The sequence below is a fragment of the Sitophilus oryzae genome, unplaced genomic scaffold, assembly GCF_002938485.1.
Source record: "Sitophilus oryzae breed Bouriz unplaced genomic scaffold, Soryzae_2.0 scaffold_1620_pilon_pilon, whole genome shotgun sequence".
NCBI classification, from domain to species: domain Eukaryota; kingdom Metazoa; phylum Arthropoda; class Insecta; order Coleoptera; family Curculionidae; genus Sitophilus; species Sitophilus oryzae.
In genome coordinates this window covers 5,332,020-5,347,073 of record NW_022146304.1, presented here as the reverse complement: position 1 = coordinate 5,347,073, position 15,054 = coordinate 5,332,020, and the positions used below count along the sequence as shown (strand labels likewise).

The following is a 15,054-nucleotide window of genomic DNA, read 5'->3' as shown; positions in this document are numbered from 1 at the left end:
TTTTCTATTTACTAAATTTTGTGTTGCAATAACAAAAGTAATACTACCTTATACAGAGTATCTAGAAATTTGTATTAAATAATAATCACTAGCTTTAAACGGCAATAACTTGTTTAATTTAAATAGAACACCCTGTATATTTTACGAGAATCAGATGCACAATTTAATTGTCTATCAAATTGAATTATACCATTTTTTACTCTTTTTACTACTATTTTAGATACCTACCATTTTTATACTCTTCGTTTTCGTAGAAAGTGCATTTTCTTATAAGTAAGACCTCATTTATTAATATACCCATGGAATCTTGACGTTTTAGTTTTTTTTATATATGTAACAAATTTTCAACGACTACAGACACTAACGTAATCGCTTATTTTATTCAAAAATAAAAAGAATTATCTAGACATTTGTAAAAGAGCTCCAAATACTAAAAAAATGAATTTTGTATGTTTATTAGACAGTGTGATAGAAAGTAACACCACCTTATAAATTTTATTTAATTTTTTGACGAATGCTTATTTATGACAACAAAGATGTTCTCAATAGTAACTTATTATTAAATCCACATTTATTTAGAATAACTTATTAACTACCTAAATAGTTATTTTTATTATTGCAACATAATAACTAATCAGTAAATAAATTTCAGTAAATATTTAGCATTAAAAACTTTGATACCCTTGGAGAAATGAAGCCTTAACATTTTTACTACAATTTCACAAAATTGAAAATATTTCAAAAACGATAAGGTTTAAGTATGATAAACCTTAATCAAATTTATTTTTATTTTAAGCGTAGAAACTGAAAATGTAATAATATACAGGTTGTTCCGTTTGAAAAAACACAACTTTGATATTTTTTATTTATTTGGGACACTCTGTATCTTGTAAAAATATCGTTAAATTTTAACTTTAATAGTCCTTCAACCCACCCAAAACTTACAATTTATAAAAATCAAATCGTTAAGCTACAATACTCCGTGTCGTATGTGGTGAACAACCTGAACAACCCTGTATATGTTATACATGTCTATGATTTATGGTCTCTCATTACCACTATCGTCAGCAATATTTCATGTTATAAAAATAATAAATGGCCATAGTTTATCCAAAAATGTTAGGAACAAGTTTAACATAAATATCTCTACTTATTTCTCTTTCTAGTACCTCACCAAACAAACAGTAGCGTTAAAGGAAGTAAACGACTCGCGACTGCGCATCTACGAACAACTGGAAGTGAGCATCCAGGACCTGGAACGGACAAATCACAGACTACAATTCGAAAACAGTTCGGAAAAGAAACACATCAAAAGTCTCAATGCTACCGTTGAGCAATTGGAGGGAAAATGCGAAGAACTCCAAAGTACCATCGACGATTTAAGGTCAGTTTAATGTCATAATAATAACTTTAGAATCCACAGTGTATTCAACTGGTAAAAATAGGAATTAACTACTACTATGCGACAGTATTTTCCTACTAGTTGTTAGAACACCCCGGAGGGTATGAGTGTTGATTGAGGAATAAGAAGATGCGCAACCTTATGGGCGATTCGTGGCACAAAACCTGTCCGAGATGTAGCTGGCGTTACAGTCAGCCTGTCCGAGAAGTCCGAGATTTAGTTTAGCTCTGCGCAGCAGCGCGTTGTTAGTCGTTTACAGCACAGAATATAATGAATACTGTACCGTAGTTCTGCTTTCAGTCGACAGAGTGGGTGGTTGCGGGAGACAGTGTTGCCAGAACTACGGATTAAACCGTAGATTTACGGATTTTGGGTACAGTTCGTTAACAATACGGATTTTCTATCATTAAACACTTTAATTATGATTAAACAAAGAATGACGTCAGAGTTGGCTTGGAAATGAAGATCGCTGTTATTTTATATGTAAATGTAAATGGCAATAGTCGTCGTTTCCAAGCCAACTAAGGGACTTTTTTCGATCATACGAAGTTATTCTATGTTTGACACGAATTCATATTCAATACATCAACGCGGATTTTTTATCCATTTATCCATTACAGTTATTACACATTTTAATATGGCCACATCGTCGCTTTCAGTTCCAAACCGTCTTCGATATGCCTTCGCTAGCCGAATTAGAGAAATTGAGTGTTTTATGCGTTGGCTGCAGAACTAGTAAGAGGCTCCACCGTACAACACTTGAGACGTAAGGGGAAATCAAATCAGCCTTGTCACGAATTTGCTCATTAGGTTGCGTATCTTCCCAATTTTTTCAATCAACTGTATAAGTTTAATAACTACTTTATATTTATTTTTCATAACTGCATGTGATATGAGACACATTTCTTTATTTTTAGAATTTTACTCTAGATACTCCTGGCTTACACTATTGTTAGTAAACTATCTGGATTAGTCAATATACACACTAGTAATCTAATTCTCTAGTTTACCTCACGACTTTCTACTTTTTTATCCACTCTCATTGTTAATAAGAAAAATAGAGTATAATAAGAAAAATTATTGTATTATACAGTATTGTTTTGTTTACAGGATACAAGTAGATATTCTTAGAAAAAAGGCTGCCAGAAACAGTGATATAGGATTACCGAAAAGTGCCACTCCAAAAGAAGTAGTAACTTTAAGACACGTACATGGAAGACCCGAAGATGATTACCCAACGAGTCCGGACCTATCGCCAGCTGTACATACAGATCAGGTAAATATTAGTATTGGGAATAATCGGATGATTTCAATCCTCGAATGAATCCTCGAGGATTCTAATATAATCAGTTGATCAACCGAGAAATCCTCGGTAATAAAACTTTCTATTTTCTTTGTTTACCTTTATAAAACTCCAACTATTCCAAAGCCTGTATAATATTGCGATCGATACCCGAATAATGAATGATTGGTGCGTTTAACTTGCTGTTTGTTGACAGACTGTTATCATTTAGGTACTTGCATTGCGTTAATCAAACTGGTAGTTACCCTTTCTGTTTGTTGAAAGCCATTTGTTAAAGCGCCTAGGTCTCGGTTTTAACATCTTAAAAATGTGTTTATTTCTTTAAAATTTGATGCTGTCTAACGGACAAACGAAGCACTTTTGTAAAGAGGTAAGATACATTTAAGTGTTGATTGAAGAAATAATTCTTTCGATCAACGATTTAAGTTATTTTGATTTCAAAAATAGGTAGTGGTTCTATATCCACTGAATGTTGGGACACCCTGTATAATAACAACTCGAATTTACAAATTTGTCATTGTCAGAAAACAAGATCTCTCGTTTTTATACAATAGATATCTCATGCATTAATCGCAAAAGTAGGTACATAGTAGCTTACCTTCATAAAACCAATTAATGTTATGAATGAATTAGAAAAAGAAAGGTTACTAAAGCCGGTGCTAAAGCCATGAGATATTAGATAACAGACCTGAAATTTGGCCTACGTTACAAAATGGATGTCGCAAAAGTATTATTTTTTCGGTTTTTGGCATATTTAACTACATAATATTAAATTGCGAATTTGTTCGCATTGTTCAGTTCAAATCCATTTTTGTTAAAACTACCATTTTACTTAATTGTTTCATTTTCGCTTATATAATTTTAAAAATTCTATACAATCCGCACAATTATTGTTAAATCGCCTTTTGCATAATAATATGTTATCAATTAAATTTTGTTAAATGTTAATATTATGCTTTAATAGACAGTACAAGACTCCGTGACATAATTTTGACTAGCATAAAAATGTTTTCATACTGTGCTTTCAATAGAAATACGTTCTTCTTAGATATTAAAAAAATATCACACAATAATAATTAGGCATTTTTTGGAGTATTGTATTTTTAAAATTCTTTTCGCGCTAAATTATTATAGACTGCACTGAACCAATACAAGGCATACTGCCAAAAAATGCCTATATAAGCGCATGAACCAAAATTATTGATATGAATGCAGATCCTAGTCAACCTACTCTATACAGTGACTGAAATACTACAATAATTTTATAATATTCAATAGTTAATTATTTATCAGTCAATAAAAAATAAAATATTAATTAAAATTACATAAATTTGAGTTATAACAACAGTTACAAACATAAAGAAAGCCTAACACAAAGCGATAGAAATTATATCCTAAGTAACCAAGACGGTTGAAGAAAAAAACAGCGTCAAAGTTGGCTTGAACTGAGTTGAGTGAAAAAGTTGGGGAACCCTATTACTAAGACTTCAAGTCTGTCACAAAGGTCTATCTTATGAACCCTTATAGCTAGACAGTTGAAATTTTTACAGATAATGTATCTATGTTGCCGCTATAAGAACAAATACTAAAAATATAATTAAATAAATGTTTATAAATAAAAAAGTACTTTCATTAAACATTATCTCTTAAGTAAGAAAGTCCTCGGTGGCCGCGTGGTTAAAGCAAAGCGTTAGACTTTACGCTGCTATGACGTTGGAGCCGTAGTAAGGCAGGTTCGAATCCTAGTCAAGGCGACTTTTTTTAATCGTTTTTTTTTAATTTTTACATATTTTTACATATTTATTTTTACTTTTTACATATTTATTATTGATTAATACAATTTTTAGTAATGTGTTTCTTCATTTTTTTTAAAATTACTTATACGCGCATTCAAAATTTCAGCTAAATCGGAAAAAATGTTTATAATAATATAATGTTGGTATAGATAATGAATGGTACGGAACCCTTCGTGCGCGAGTCCGACTCGCACTTGACCAATTTTTTTTATATCTTTAGTAATAAAATCTATTTAGCTCTACTAGGTTCCAAGACTGTTTCTTATTTTAATTTAAATAATATTCATCTAGTTTCTTTTAAAATAAGTTTAAAAAGTTGTAACCGGTCTCTTTCCACATAAAATAAACTAAATAGATGTAAACAATAAATTCATTCCGAGATACATTCATTGACTAAAACCGGCAAACAGGGTAAACGAAATGACTCAGTCATTACAGGGATGCCTCGGATCTACAGTCAAACGATCTATCTAGTCTTCCTCCTCATCATAACCGTTGACTGCATCCACTTTTGCCTTATCTTTAAGTAACATTTTTATATTTATTTTTAATGCTGTGCGAAACAAAAACTTATTGTTTTTGTGTACCTGTTTTTTATAATAATTTTGTATAAAAGATAAATAAAACTACCTAATTCGAATATGAATTTAAATTGAAGAGTTACGCTGATTGCCGGCAACACGTTAAACGACTAGGCATTTCAGGGAATGACGGATTTCAGTATAATATGACGCCGACATATTCAAATCGAAACGCCGCCGCCGGGTAATTTTTTACCATAGCAGACAATATCAGTCTATGAAGACATTTAAATTAGTCATTTATCTAAGTGCTGTTCTGTATCCCTAAGTAGCTATAGGTACTAAATAATAAAGTCTACGCACAATGTAAATAATTTTAACATGAATTTTTCATATTTTATTACGTTTTTCGTAGGTCAATTGTACCAGCCCACCTAGGCCGGACACGCGACAAAGTGGAGACCCACCTTCCCTCACTCCGACAGATCCAGAATGTGACCAGACCAATTCTGACGAAACCGACAACGGCATGGAAGAAATTGCCCAGCTCTTAGCACAGTTAAGGTAAAACAACTGATAATAATAATCTTGTTAAAATATTTCCGCCTCTTGTCGGTATTACGATAACAAAGAAATAACTATTAAAATCTACTTAAATATGGATTTAGAAGTCTGAAGTCCGTTAAGTCAATAACATTGGTATATATATCTAATAGAAAACATTTTAAATTAAAAGTCTTGTGTCTTATATTTTGCTTATAGAGGTAGAAAAAAACAGTAGATAACTTTTATACACTATTGTTTTCGAAGTATTCTGTATGAAAATAAATGCATTTTTGCCTCCGTTGGGACCGATTTTAAGGGAAGTTATTCCACTCGCTTGTCTCCTTAAGAACTGCGTTTTTGTAGGCAATGTCTGCATCTTCTGGAGACTGGAACCTTTGACCACGCAGTTCATTCTTAATTTTTGGAAAAGTACCAATAGTCGTTAGGATTCGGTGCTGTATGGAGAATAGTCCAACAATTCGATGTTTTCTTGCTTTTGGCGTTTATTTTCGGATTCATAAGAGTAAATCCATGATTCACCACCACTGATAATACTGTATATATTGTAACGGATTCAGTGGGTCCACTAATTTAAACTCACGATAAAATACTTAACGAATTTATTTTTCTTCAAAATTTACTATTTGATCCAGATATACTACTTTCATCTTACTTCTAGGGCTGCGTTGAATCCTGTACACAACATCATTTATCCCCTTGATGATTGTATAAGGACCTTCCCAAGCCGGACTTGACTTTGGGGACCTTCTGCGGGTTATATAACCATACCATATCGTCCTGTTGAAATCCCCTAGAATTAACTCTGAGGTCGTAACGAGCTTTCATCCGGTCACTTGCTAGCGCAATCTTTCTTCTAACGGCCTTAGGAACGTTCAGTAATCTTTCCTTCCTAACGATTCTTTCGAACGACAGTCCAACGTTATCTTGTTCCATTGTTCCTCCAGATCGAGTACTTGGTCCTTGTCTAGCTGCCCAAATCTTACAACGTTGACACCATTTCTTAACATCTTCGCAATAATCCACCCAGTAAAAACGGTCTCTCAGCTTGCTCAAGGTCTTGTTTACTCCAAGATGGGCTCCAGTTTTACCACCGTGAATTACTTCCAATACCTGGGTAACTTTTTACCTTGGTATCAGTAACTGAGTTGTTACTGTTCGGCCATCCGCACTTTCCCACGTGCGCTTTAATAATCCATTCCCAATCACCAGTGAATTCCATTGAGCCCAGAGAGCTTTGAAAACCAGCCCTCTGTCCGCAATATCCTGCCACGGTGGTCTCTCGCCGTACACCTTCCTTGAGCCGTAGTATTGCTCCGATGTCTGGATCTTCCATTTGATCGTTCCTCAATTGTATCGTCATCAATTGTTCGTCAGTTCTCAGTTTACAATTCCTTACTCGGATAGTGCTTTCGCGATGTTTCATTTTCTTGTCCAAGGTAGCTCGTCGTCGATCTGGCTCGTTGTCTATAATTTGTACCCGTCCTACACGGCACCCAGAGGTTTTCTCCATTTTCCCGAACACAGTCTTCTTAGTATCACCAGGTATAATCACACACAATTTATACTAATTAAACGCATAACTAACTATTTATAAAAATGTCCTTCGCCAAAGTGTCCGATTCGCAATTTAGAACGCGGTATATTCAAACTTCAAAAGCTCAACTCATACTCAACTATCCCAATTACCGATTACGCGGGCTTATATACTCTACCAACTGTTTCTGGAACCTTCTATAGAATTCTGTAATATTTCTTTCACTTTCTGGTGAATTCGCCATGTTTCTTGACACATAGGCAACCAGCAATACACGTTGCGACAATGTAGGCAACCAACAATACAGTTTAGCGCCGCATACACCTTGACAATATTTTCTTTATTAGAGTTAACGGGTGTAGAGTTTTTTGACACCAATTTACTCTAATTGCTTTCTGTTTACCCGTCAACAGATGCGGTTAGGGTTTTCAATTTTCGGGATCGGGATTCCGTTTTGAAATCTCTGGATTAGAAAACTCACCAAGGCATCTTTGTTGAGAAAACTTTCTTGGAAAATTGTAAAAAATTATTGACATATAAATTTGTCGGCTTAATTCCATTTGACTAAAGCTTGACAAATTTAATCCAACTTTAATAAAAATATAATAGTACAAGAGTTAGCACCGTCGCCGTCGGCGCGCGGCGTCGTGAAAACGAGAATTTTAAGAAAGCTGGTTCTTCAATATATCTTTTGCCCCCTAACCAAAGTGCAAACCGCCTAGCTGCCGGTAGACTACTGCGCATCACATATGTACAGGGTAACCCATTTTCGTGTATTTTATGGGATTTCTCGTTTACTAGTAGAGATACAATGATGCGATTTTCACATTACTTTGCTACTTTTTTCTGAAACTAAATATGCTACAAATAGGTTAGTCTTAGCCCCCTTAGTTCTTGAAATACAGGACGAATTTATGATGCGCAGTAGTGAACAGATGTTGAATACAGATATAATGCGCAATAGTGAACGCAATGTCTACCGGCGCGGCAGCCAGACAGTCCGCACTCTGCTTAGGAGAGCGTAGCAAACCAGCTTTCTTAAAATTATCTCTCGAAAACGTTGCTAGCTCTTAGACTATAAGTAAAACTTCTGGAACTTTCTTATGGAATTGAAAATATAAAATGACGCCAACCATAATCAAATCGTATATCCGATGAACGGAGGCATGAAAATGCAATAAATTTAAAACTGCTTAATTCTCTTTAATCTGCTTAACCAATCGAAGTCTTTAAATTCAACCAATAAAATTAATATCGTATCATCGTATCGTCAGTTGACTAACTCGTCAACTTCAAAAATGCAGTTTAAGTACAGCCACAGATAACATCTATGTCATCTGTGGTACAGCTTTAAACGAAGTGGTCTTAAACTTTGGCGTTAAGTTAACTAAAGATGATAGTTAATTTTGACATTTGCTATACATATGTTGACAGGCGCCTACTATGTTTCTATATGCAAAATATAAAAAAAATTCAAAATTCTTGAAAAAAGTCTAGGTTTTTTGCCACTGGAAAAAAAATCTACAAAATAAAACAGTTATTTTTTGTAACCACTTTTTTGTAACCTAACCTAACCTAACGGAAACCAGCTTCTTAGTGTTTTTTTAATAGTGAAAAAAATTTGGACGACTATGCGTTTATTAAGCATTTTTTGTCGGTTAGGCAACTTTGTTTTACTGGTAAAAAGCCACTGTCAAGCTGGTTTCCGTTTGAAATCAAGGCAGTGGTATCAGGGCCTATTTTTCATCTGGTCGGGCCCTAAGGCCCAAGCAAAAATTCGGGCCCTCTTTTCCAATAAAATTCAAAAAATCAAGAAATTATGAATATTTTACAACCTTTAACGGGCCCCCCAGACCACCGGGCCCAAGGCCCTGGCCTTATGGGCCTTAAGGTAAAATAGGCCCCGAGTGGTATTTACAAAAAATATGTAACTATTTTATTTTGTAGATTTTATTAGAAGACTTTGTTCAATAAACAAAACCTATTTCACTAAAAGAATGCATTTTTGTAACAAACATTAACTTATTTGGTATTTTCAGGGAGACTAGAGCACAATGCAGCAAAGACGAAAGGATCATTGCGGAACTGGAAGAGCAACTGTCCACCATGGTGAGGCAGAACCAGGCACTTGAGAACCAAGTGATACAGCTAAGCCACAGAGGCGACGACCTGAACATGAAGAGCATGCACGAGGAACTGACAACGTTGGACGAAGTCAGGCAAGTGGACGATGATACTCTCAATTATCTAGACTCTGTAGAATGGGTGAATGTTTGCTGGAAGCCCCGTAGCACGTATAGTTATCGCCGATCTCTGAATAAAAATCGTTACATATTACCTTTCACAAAGATTACTCTAAGGCCGGTTAAAAGACATAAAGTTTCTGTTCAGTATTTGCTGCTGAGATATGTTAGGAGAGTTATTTTCGGGATAATCTTAAGTCCTTTGAAATGCGTTGCTTTATAAACAATCAAAAATGTTTTGTGTTGCTGGGTAAATATGAACCTGTCTTAAAGTCCGGTTGACACAGCGTCCAAGTGTATTTGGACAATGTCATAATGCATGTCACGTATGCATGGATGCTGTGTGCACCTCACTTGTACGCTGCTTCTAGCGTATCAACCGCTTTACTCAAGTCGACTTGGAAGACTTCGTAACATCCAAGCCTATGGATGTTACAAAGCCTTTCAATTTGACTTGGATGAAACAGTTAACACGATACAAGCAGCGTACAAAAAAGACGCGCGTAGCATTGTTATAAGTAGAGTTATATGACAACATCCACGTGTACTTGGTCCAAATACACTTGGACCGTGTCAACCAGCATTAAATGATCTGAAAAAAAATCATCGAGTGAAATTATAGCTATGTTCGTAGCTATTCTGAACGTATTCTGAACGCTAATACAGAATTTGCACTGGAAAAGTTTTTTTTTCATTAGTTTTATTGACTTGTAATTACTTAAAAACATTGCCTTAGCGTTCAGAATATGTTCGGAATGGGGTCCGCGAACATAGCTTATTTAAAAAATCTTTAGTGTTGTAGAAGATATTTTTGTTTGTTAAAAAACCATTGTGTAATGTCTCATACAATATAATATTTTTAATAATAAATCAAGCTTATAAAAACATTTTTGGCTGTTATTGACCCCATGCTAAATAAAATATAAATATGTTAAAGCAAATAATAATCCCCATACTTACACATTATGTCATGTCTTTGAATAAGAAGACTAAGGAAGGAGCATATCAAAAATCTTAGGTACACCGCGATGGGCCTCAAATATGGCCGACTTAAATTCCGGTTTATCAGTGTCGTTCTAATTTTATTTAAAAAATGTAAAACTATGATGTAGGGTAGACGTGGGGTAGACTCAATAATTTGTTGTTTTATTTTACGTTGTGAATAAATGTTGGTAGTTATTAAAATTGTTATAAAAATATATAATTCTAATAAAAATAGATAAGTTATAATAAGTATTTATTAACACAAACATCCGATACGCTACTGAAGCAGGTAAGTCAAATTAACGTATCTAAATTCTTTGACATCTAATCTTTGACAAGTAATAAATAAAGAAAGCTAAAATGCAAGAAAAATATATAATTTAGTTAATTTAAGTGAATTTCATAAATGATCGGTTTACTACACGTATGTATATTATATAGTCACTTACTAGCGAAAAGTTGTTCCATTATTTCACTCAATTTTTGCCGAGATCTACCGCACGCTACACAACCAACTATTTTAGAGTCTTTTTCGATAAATCGCTATAGTGTCACTGTTAATTTAAGTTCTGCCACAATTTCCATCTAGATTTACTACCTTTATACAACTATCAATAGTAGAATAAATAAAAAATAACATAAAATAAGCTCCGTAAAGACTGACAAATCCACATAATTTCAAATCAAATTCAAATGTGTCAAATGAATCGTCAAACAGAACTGTCAAGGATCCCCACCCTAGAGAGCTTTTATGGTGGCTTTTCCGCTCACCATGCATGAATACATGGATAGCATTATGCTCCTTCCTTAGTCTTCTTATTCAAAGTGTCATGTTAACATATTTCACAGGGTGTTTCAAACTTTCACCAAAATATCAACATTTTGTTTTCCATCGTATAAATGACAAATGGAAACTTAAAACTTGTAATATGTAGAATGTTTAGGAGAGGGATTAATCACAGCGACCTTACATATCTATTGTGTATTCCCCTTTCTTGAGTTATACCGAATTATAACTTTTAACTTTTTTTTTAACTTTATAGACAAAAATGTTAACGTCATTCGAGGAAAAAGAAAGCAATAATACGCTTAGTCCCAGATATATTACAGCTTGGTTATTTTGCCGTACAAGGGAAAAACCAGAATAGTCAACGCGTAAATGGCAAAAACCACAGATGTCCTTACGCATGGGCGACAAGCATGCATCTTGCAATTAGTATTACATGTAGTAAATTTATGTATTCTAATAAAAACCTACTTAAATATTAATTTTCTTCCTACAACAAAACATAACAGTTTAGATTTAGGTTTCATACAACCTTTAATTGGACATCCGTAATTTTTTCCCTGTTTTGTTTTGCATTTTGACATTTTTATTTGGTGTTTCAGAATATGGCGATAATTACTAATATTAATAATTCAGAATTGGTAGTAATATATGTTGTTCTAATTATTCAACCGAAAATTACATATTTCTTTAAAAGCACTAAATTGCATTTTTCTCGGTTCCAATTAAAATGGATAAAGCTGGTTTTTCCCGTGTAATCTTCAAATGATGCTGTTTTGGAATTTATGGATTTATACGAAAATAAGCCCTTTACCCAAAAAAATACTTTATGGGTATTTCGTCACTGCACTGCAAGAAAAATCTACAAAATAAAATAGTTATTTTTTGTAAACACTTCTGGCGTTAAACCTAAACGGACACTGCTTGTCAGAAGTTATGTTTACAGTAATAAAAATTTGCCTAATAAAGAAAAAAATTCTTAACATTTCGGAAAGTTAGTCTCTTTCCGTCGTCGGAAGCAAAAAAATACAAAGAATAAAGAAAAAAAACTATTTAAATTCAACTATTCGAGAACACTTGACTTTTTTTAAAACAGATACGTCTAGAAGAAACCGTGAAGTTCTGTTAAAATGAACAAAAATTTTAACTTCTGACAAGCAGTGCCTGTTTAGGTTTAACGCCAGAAGTGTTTACAAAAAATAACTATTTTATTTTGTAGATTTTTCTTGCAGTGCAGTGGCGAAATACCCATAAAGGATTTTTTTGGAGAGATGAATCCGCCACATATAGGTATAGACATTTTTTATAAGCCCTTTATATGGATGAACAAACATAAAGAACATAGAAATCGTATTGCAGTGTTAGAACTTAAAAAGAAAAGATAATCACTAGCAACGACAATTTCGGGACCACCGGTATCGATCGATGCGACTATACTGTTTACTTGCCAAGGATTTAAACAATAGCTTTGTTCGGGTTCTTGTTATTACCGATTCTGAACCGTCCAAGAACTCTGCAGCGCATGCGCAAATGAAATAATGTCTTCATATTTCCTTCTACGCATACGCATCACAGTTCTAGGACGGTTCAGAATCGGTAATAAGAGAAACCCGAAGTAAGCTAATGTTTGTACTGGCGTACTTTTGCGCCACACTTGCCGATGTTGTTTACAAAATGGGGACAGGTGGGGATACTTGCCAAGTACGCAAATATTGTCGTACTTGCCAAGTAGACGAGTCGTGAGAGTCCGCCTTAAGATTTAAAGAAAAATTAATTTCCTACTGTGCAATTCATTTTGTTGATACTATAATTACATGTTTGTAAAACATACCTCTTTCATTTCTAGGCAAGGCCAGATGTGCAGCAAATGCCTGCGCGGCCTCGACCAAACCGACAGCGAGCTGGCCGAAGAGGATGACCAGAGCATGCTGGATGAACTGATGACGCCGCAGCATCGCACCTCCTTCTCGTTGAACGTTCAGGTGAGGCACGTGCTTGTCCGGCACCTGGGATTCCTTTCTCTATCCGAATGCTTTCTCTAGTTCTTTCGGGAGCGTAGCGTGTGCTGGGTTATAGTCTCAAGTAATTTTGGGATCGAATCAATTTGATTATGTTTTTTAGAAGTGGCACAATAATGAAGACGTACAGAATAGCTGGTTTTGGGCTGGGTCCAAACCACTAATTCTACGCCTAAATAGTAAAACTAATATTAGATGTCACATGATTGGTCTTCGTGCCAATACATCCAACTGAATTTTGTTATTATAGTCTGTTTTTAAAAGCCTGTACCAAACCAAACAAGATGTCGATGGTTAGAGGATCTACCTGCGAAGCTCCTGACCACACCAATGTGGTGTATTAGTGTTTTAAGATTTTATATACAGGGTGGTCCGAACTGTATTCCGGAAACTTTGGAAGCATATTCTGCATATAAAAATAAGTAAAAAAGTTCGTATAAATGAATGTCCTAAAATGCTTAGTTTCAGAGATACAGGGTGTAGAAGTTTCATTTTTATTTCGATTTTTTCTAAATAATTTCTGAAGCACCATCAATATTTGGATGAAAATTAGTGTTTGGGAGTTTTTTGACATGAGAAATTTGATTTTGATGTCAATATGACTCCTACTGGTAGAGGGCGCCACCTACATGTGTTTTAACTGTTTTGAAGCATAATAACTTTTTGTACGTACCTGTATAAAACTATCGAGCGAAAAAATATACATCTTTGTGACTTTTTACGTAAAAAATATCTCTTTGTAAAAACCGCTACGAGCTACCGTTCTCAAGATATTTAGAATGGAAATAGTCAATACATGTCATTATTTACGAAAAATAAACACGTTGAGTAGATAGTTATTTCACTGAAATAATAAATTTAGTTTATAATTTATTATAATATAAATTATAATTTTTCTGCAAAAAATGATGATAAAACAGTTTCTGTTGAACTTTTAGCACAAAAACATTTCAAATTTATGATTTCATTCTAATTTCAGTCTAATAACTATTTAGTCAACATGTTTAATGTATGTCAATGATAAGAGGTATTGATTCGTTGCTTTTGGCAGGTCTCTGAGATTTTGGTCGGATACGAAATTGCTGCAATTGAATTATTCGATTAAGGTATCTTCAGATAGTTTTTGTAAAGTTATAAGCGTTCTAGTTTTTTTACAGCACGGAGTCACAGGAACGGATCTGTAGAAGATATTTGAAATGTCCAATCAGACTTTTTACGCTGTGAAGAAAAAAATCACTCATACTGAAACATCAATAAGTATAATATTTTTTTAAGTGATAAATTAGATAGCAAACAAAAATGTATAGTTTTTTATATCTTGTCTCTATATATTTTGATTTCTACATAGTGCGTTTCTGATGTGTTATTTTCGTTGATTTGTTGTTATCCTACGTTAAGTTTTTGTTTACACTGAACCAAAAGTCGACATAAATATAATGAAAAAGTTTATTAATGTAATGAATTAAATCATTAATTTTGAGCCGATGAACGATTTCATTGGCACAATCAGGGACGCGCCAAGTATTTTCAGCGCCGTCAGCGATGGCTATGAAATGAAGATCGCTGTCATTTTATATGCAAAATTATATGGCAAATGTCATCGATTGTCATTTCCAAGCCAACTGGACGCCATTTTTTTTCGATCATACGGTATTAAGCCAAAATTTCCAATGACCAGCGGCGCGGCGCTCGACATTGGTGGATAATATATTTTCACCACTGGCGTTCATAGATAAAAGTATTAGTTAAATTTTATGTTAATTTGTAGATAAGTTCCAAAAAATTGTTTTATTATTTTTCAAGTCAGTGACCGCAGGCGCCTTTAGGGCTTTGGCGCCGTCGTGCGCCGCACGACCTTGCCCATATGGACGGCGCGTCCCTCGGCACAATGAAAAGTAA

The 15,054-nt window shown here is 34.2% G+C and overlaps 1 protein-coding gene across 3 annotated transcripts in view; it reads left to right on the top strand.

The window, feature by feature from the left end:
- Nucleotides 1-15,054, top strand: part of LOC115880239 (cerebellar degeneration-related protein 2-like) — a 368,754-nt gene that overhangs the window by 340,566 nt on the left and 13,134 nt on the right. For all 3 annotated transcript variants that reach the window (XM_030897408.1, XM_030897407.1, XM_030897406.1), the window contains 5 exons: nucleotides 1,167-1,384; nucleotides 2,513-2,678; nucleotides 5,438-5,586; nucleotides 9,163-9,342; nucleotides 12,984-13,119. In XM_030897408.1, coding sequence (XP_030753268.1) covers nucleotides 1,167-1,384; nucleotides 2,513-2,678; nucleotides 5,438-5,586; nucleotides 9,163-9,342; nucleotides 12,984-13,119 — 849 coding nt within the window. The remainder of the gene's footprint in view (nucleotides 1-1,166; nucleotides 1,385-2,512; nucleotides 2,679-5,437; nucleotides 5,587-9,162; nucleotides 9,343-12,983; nucleotides 13,120-15,054) is intronic.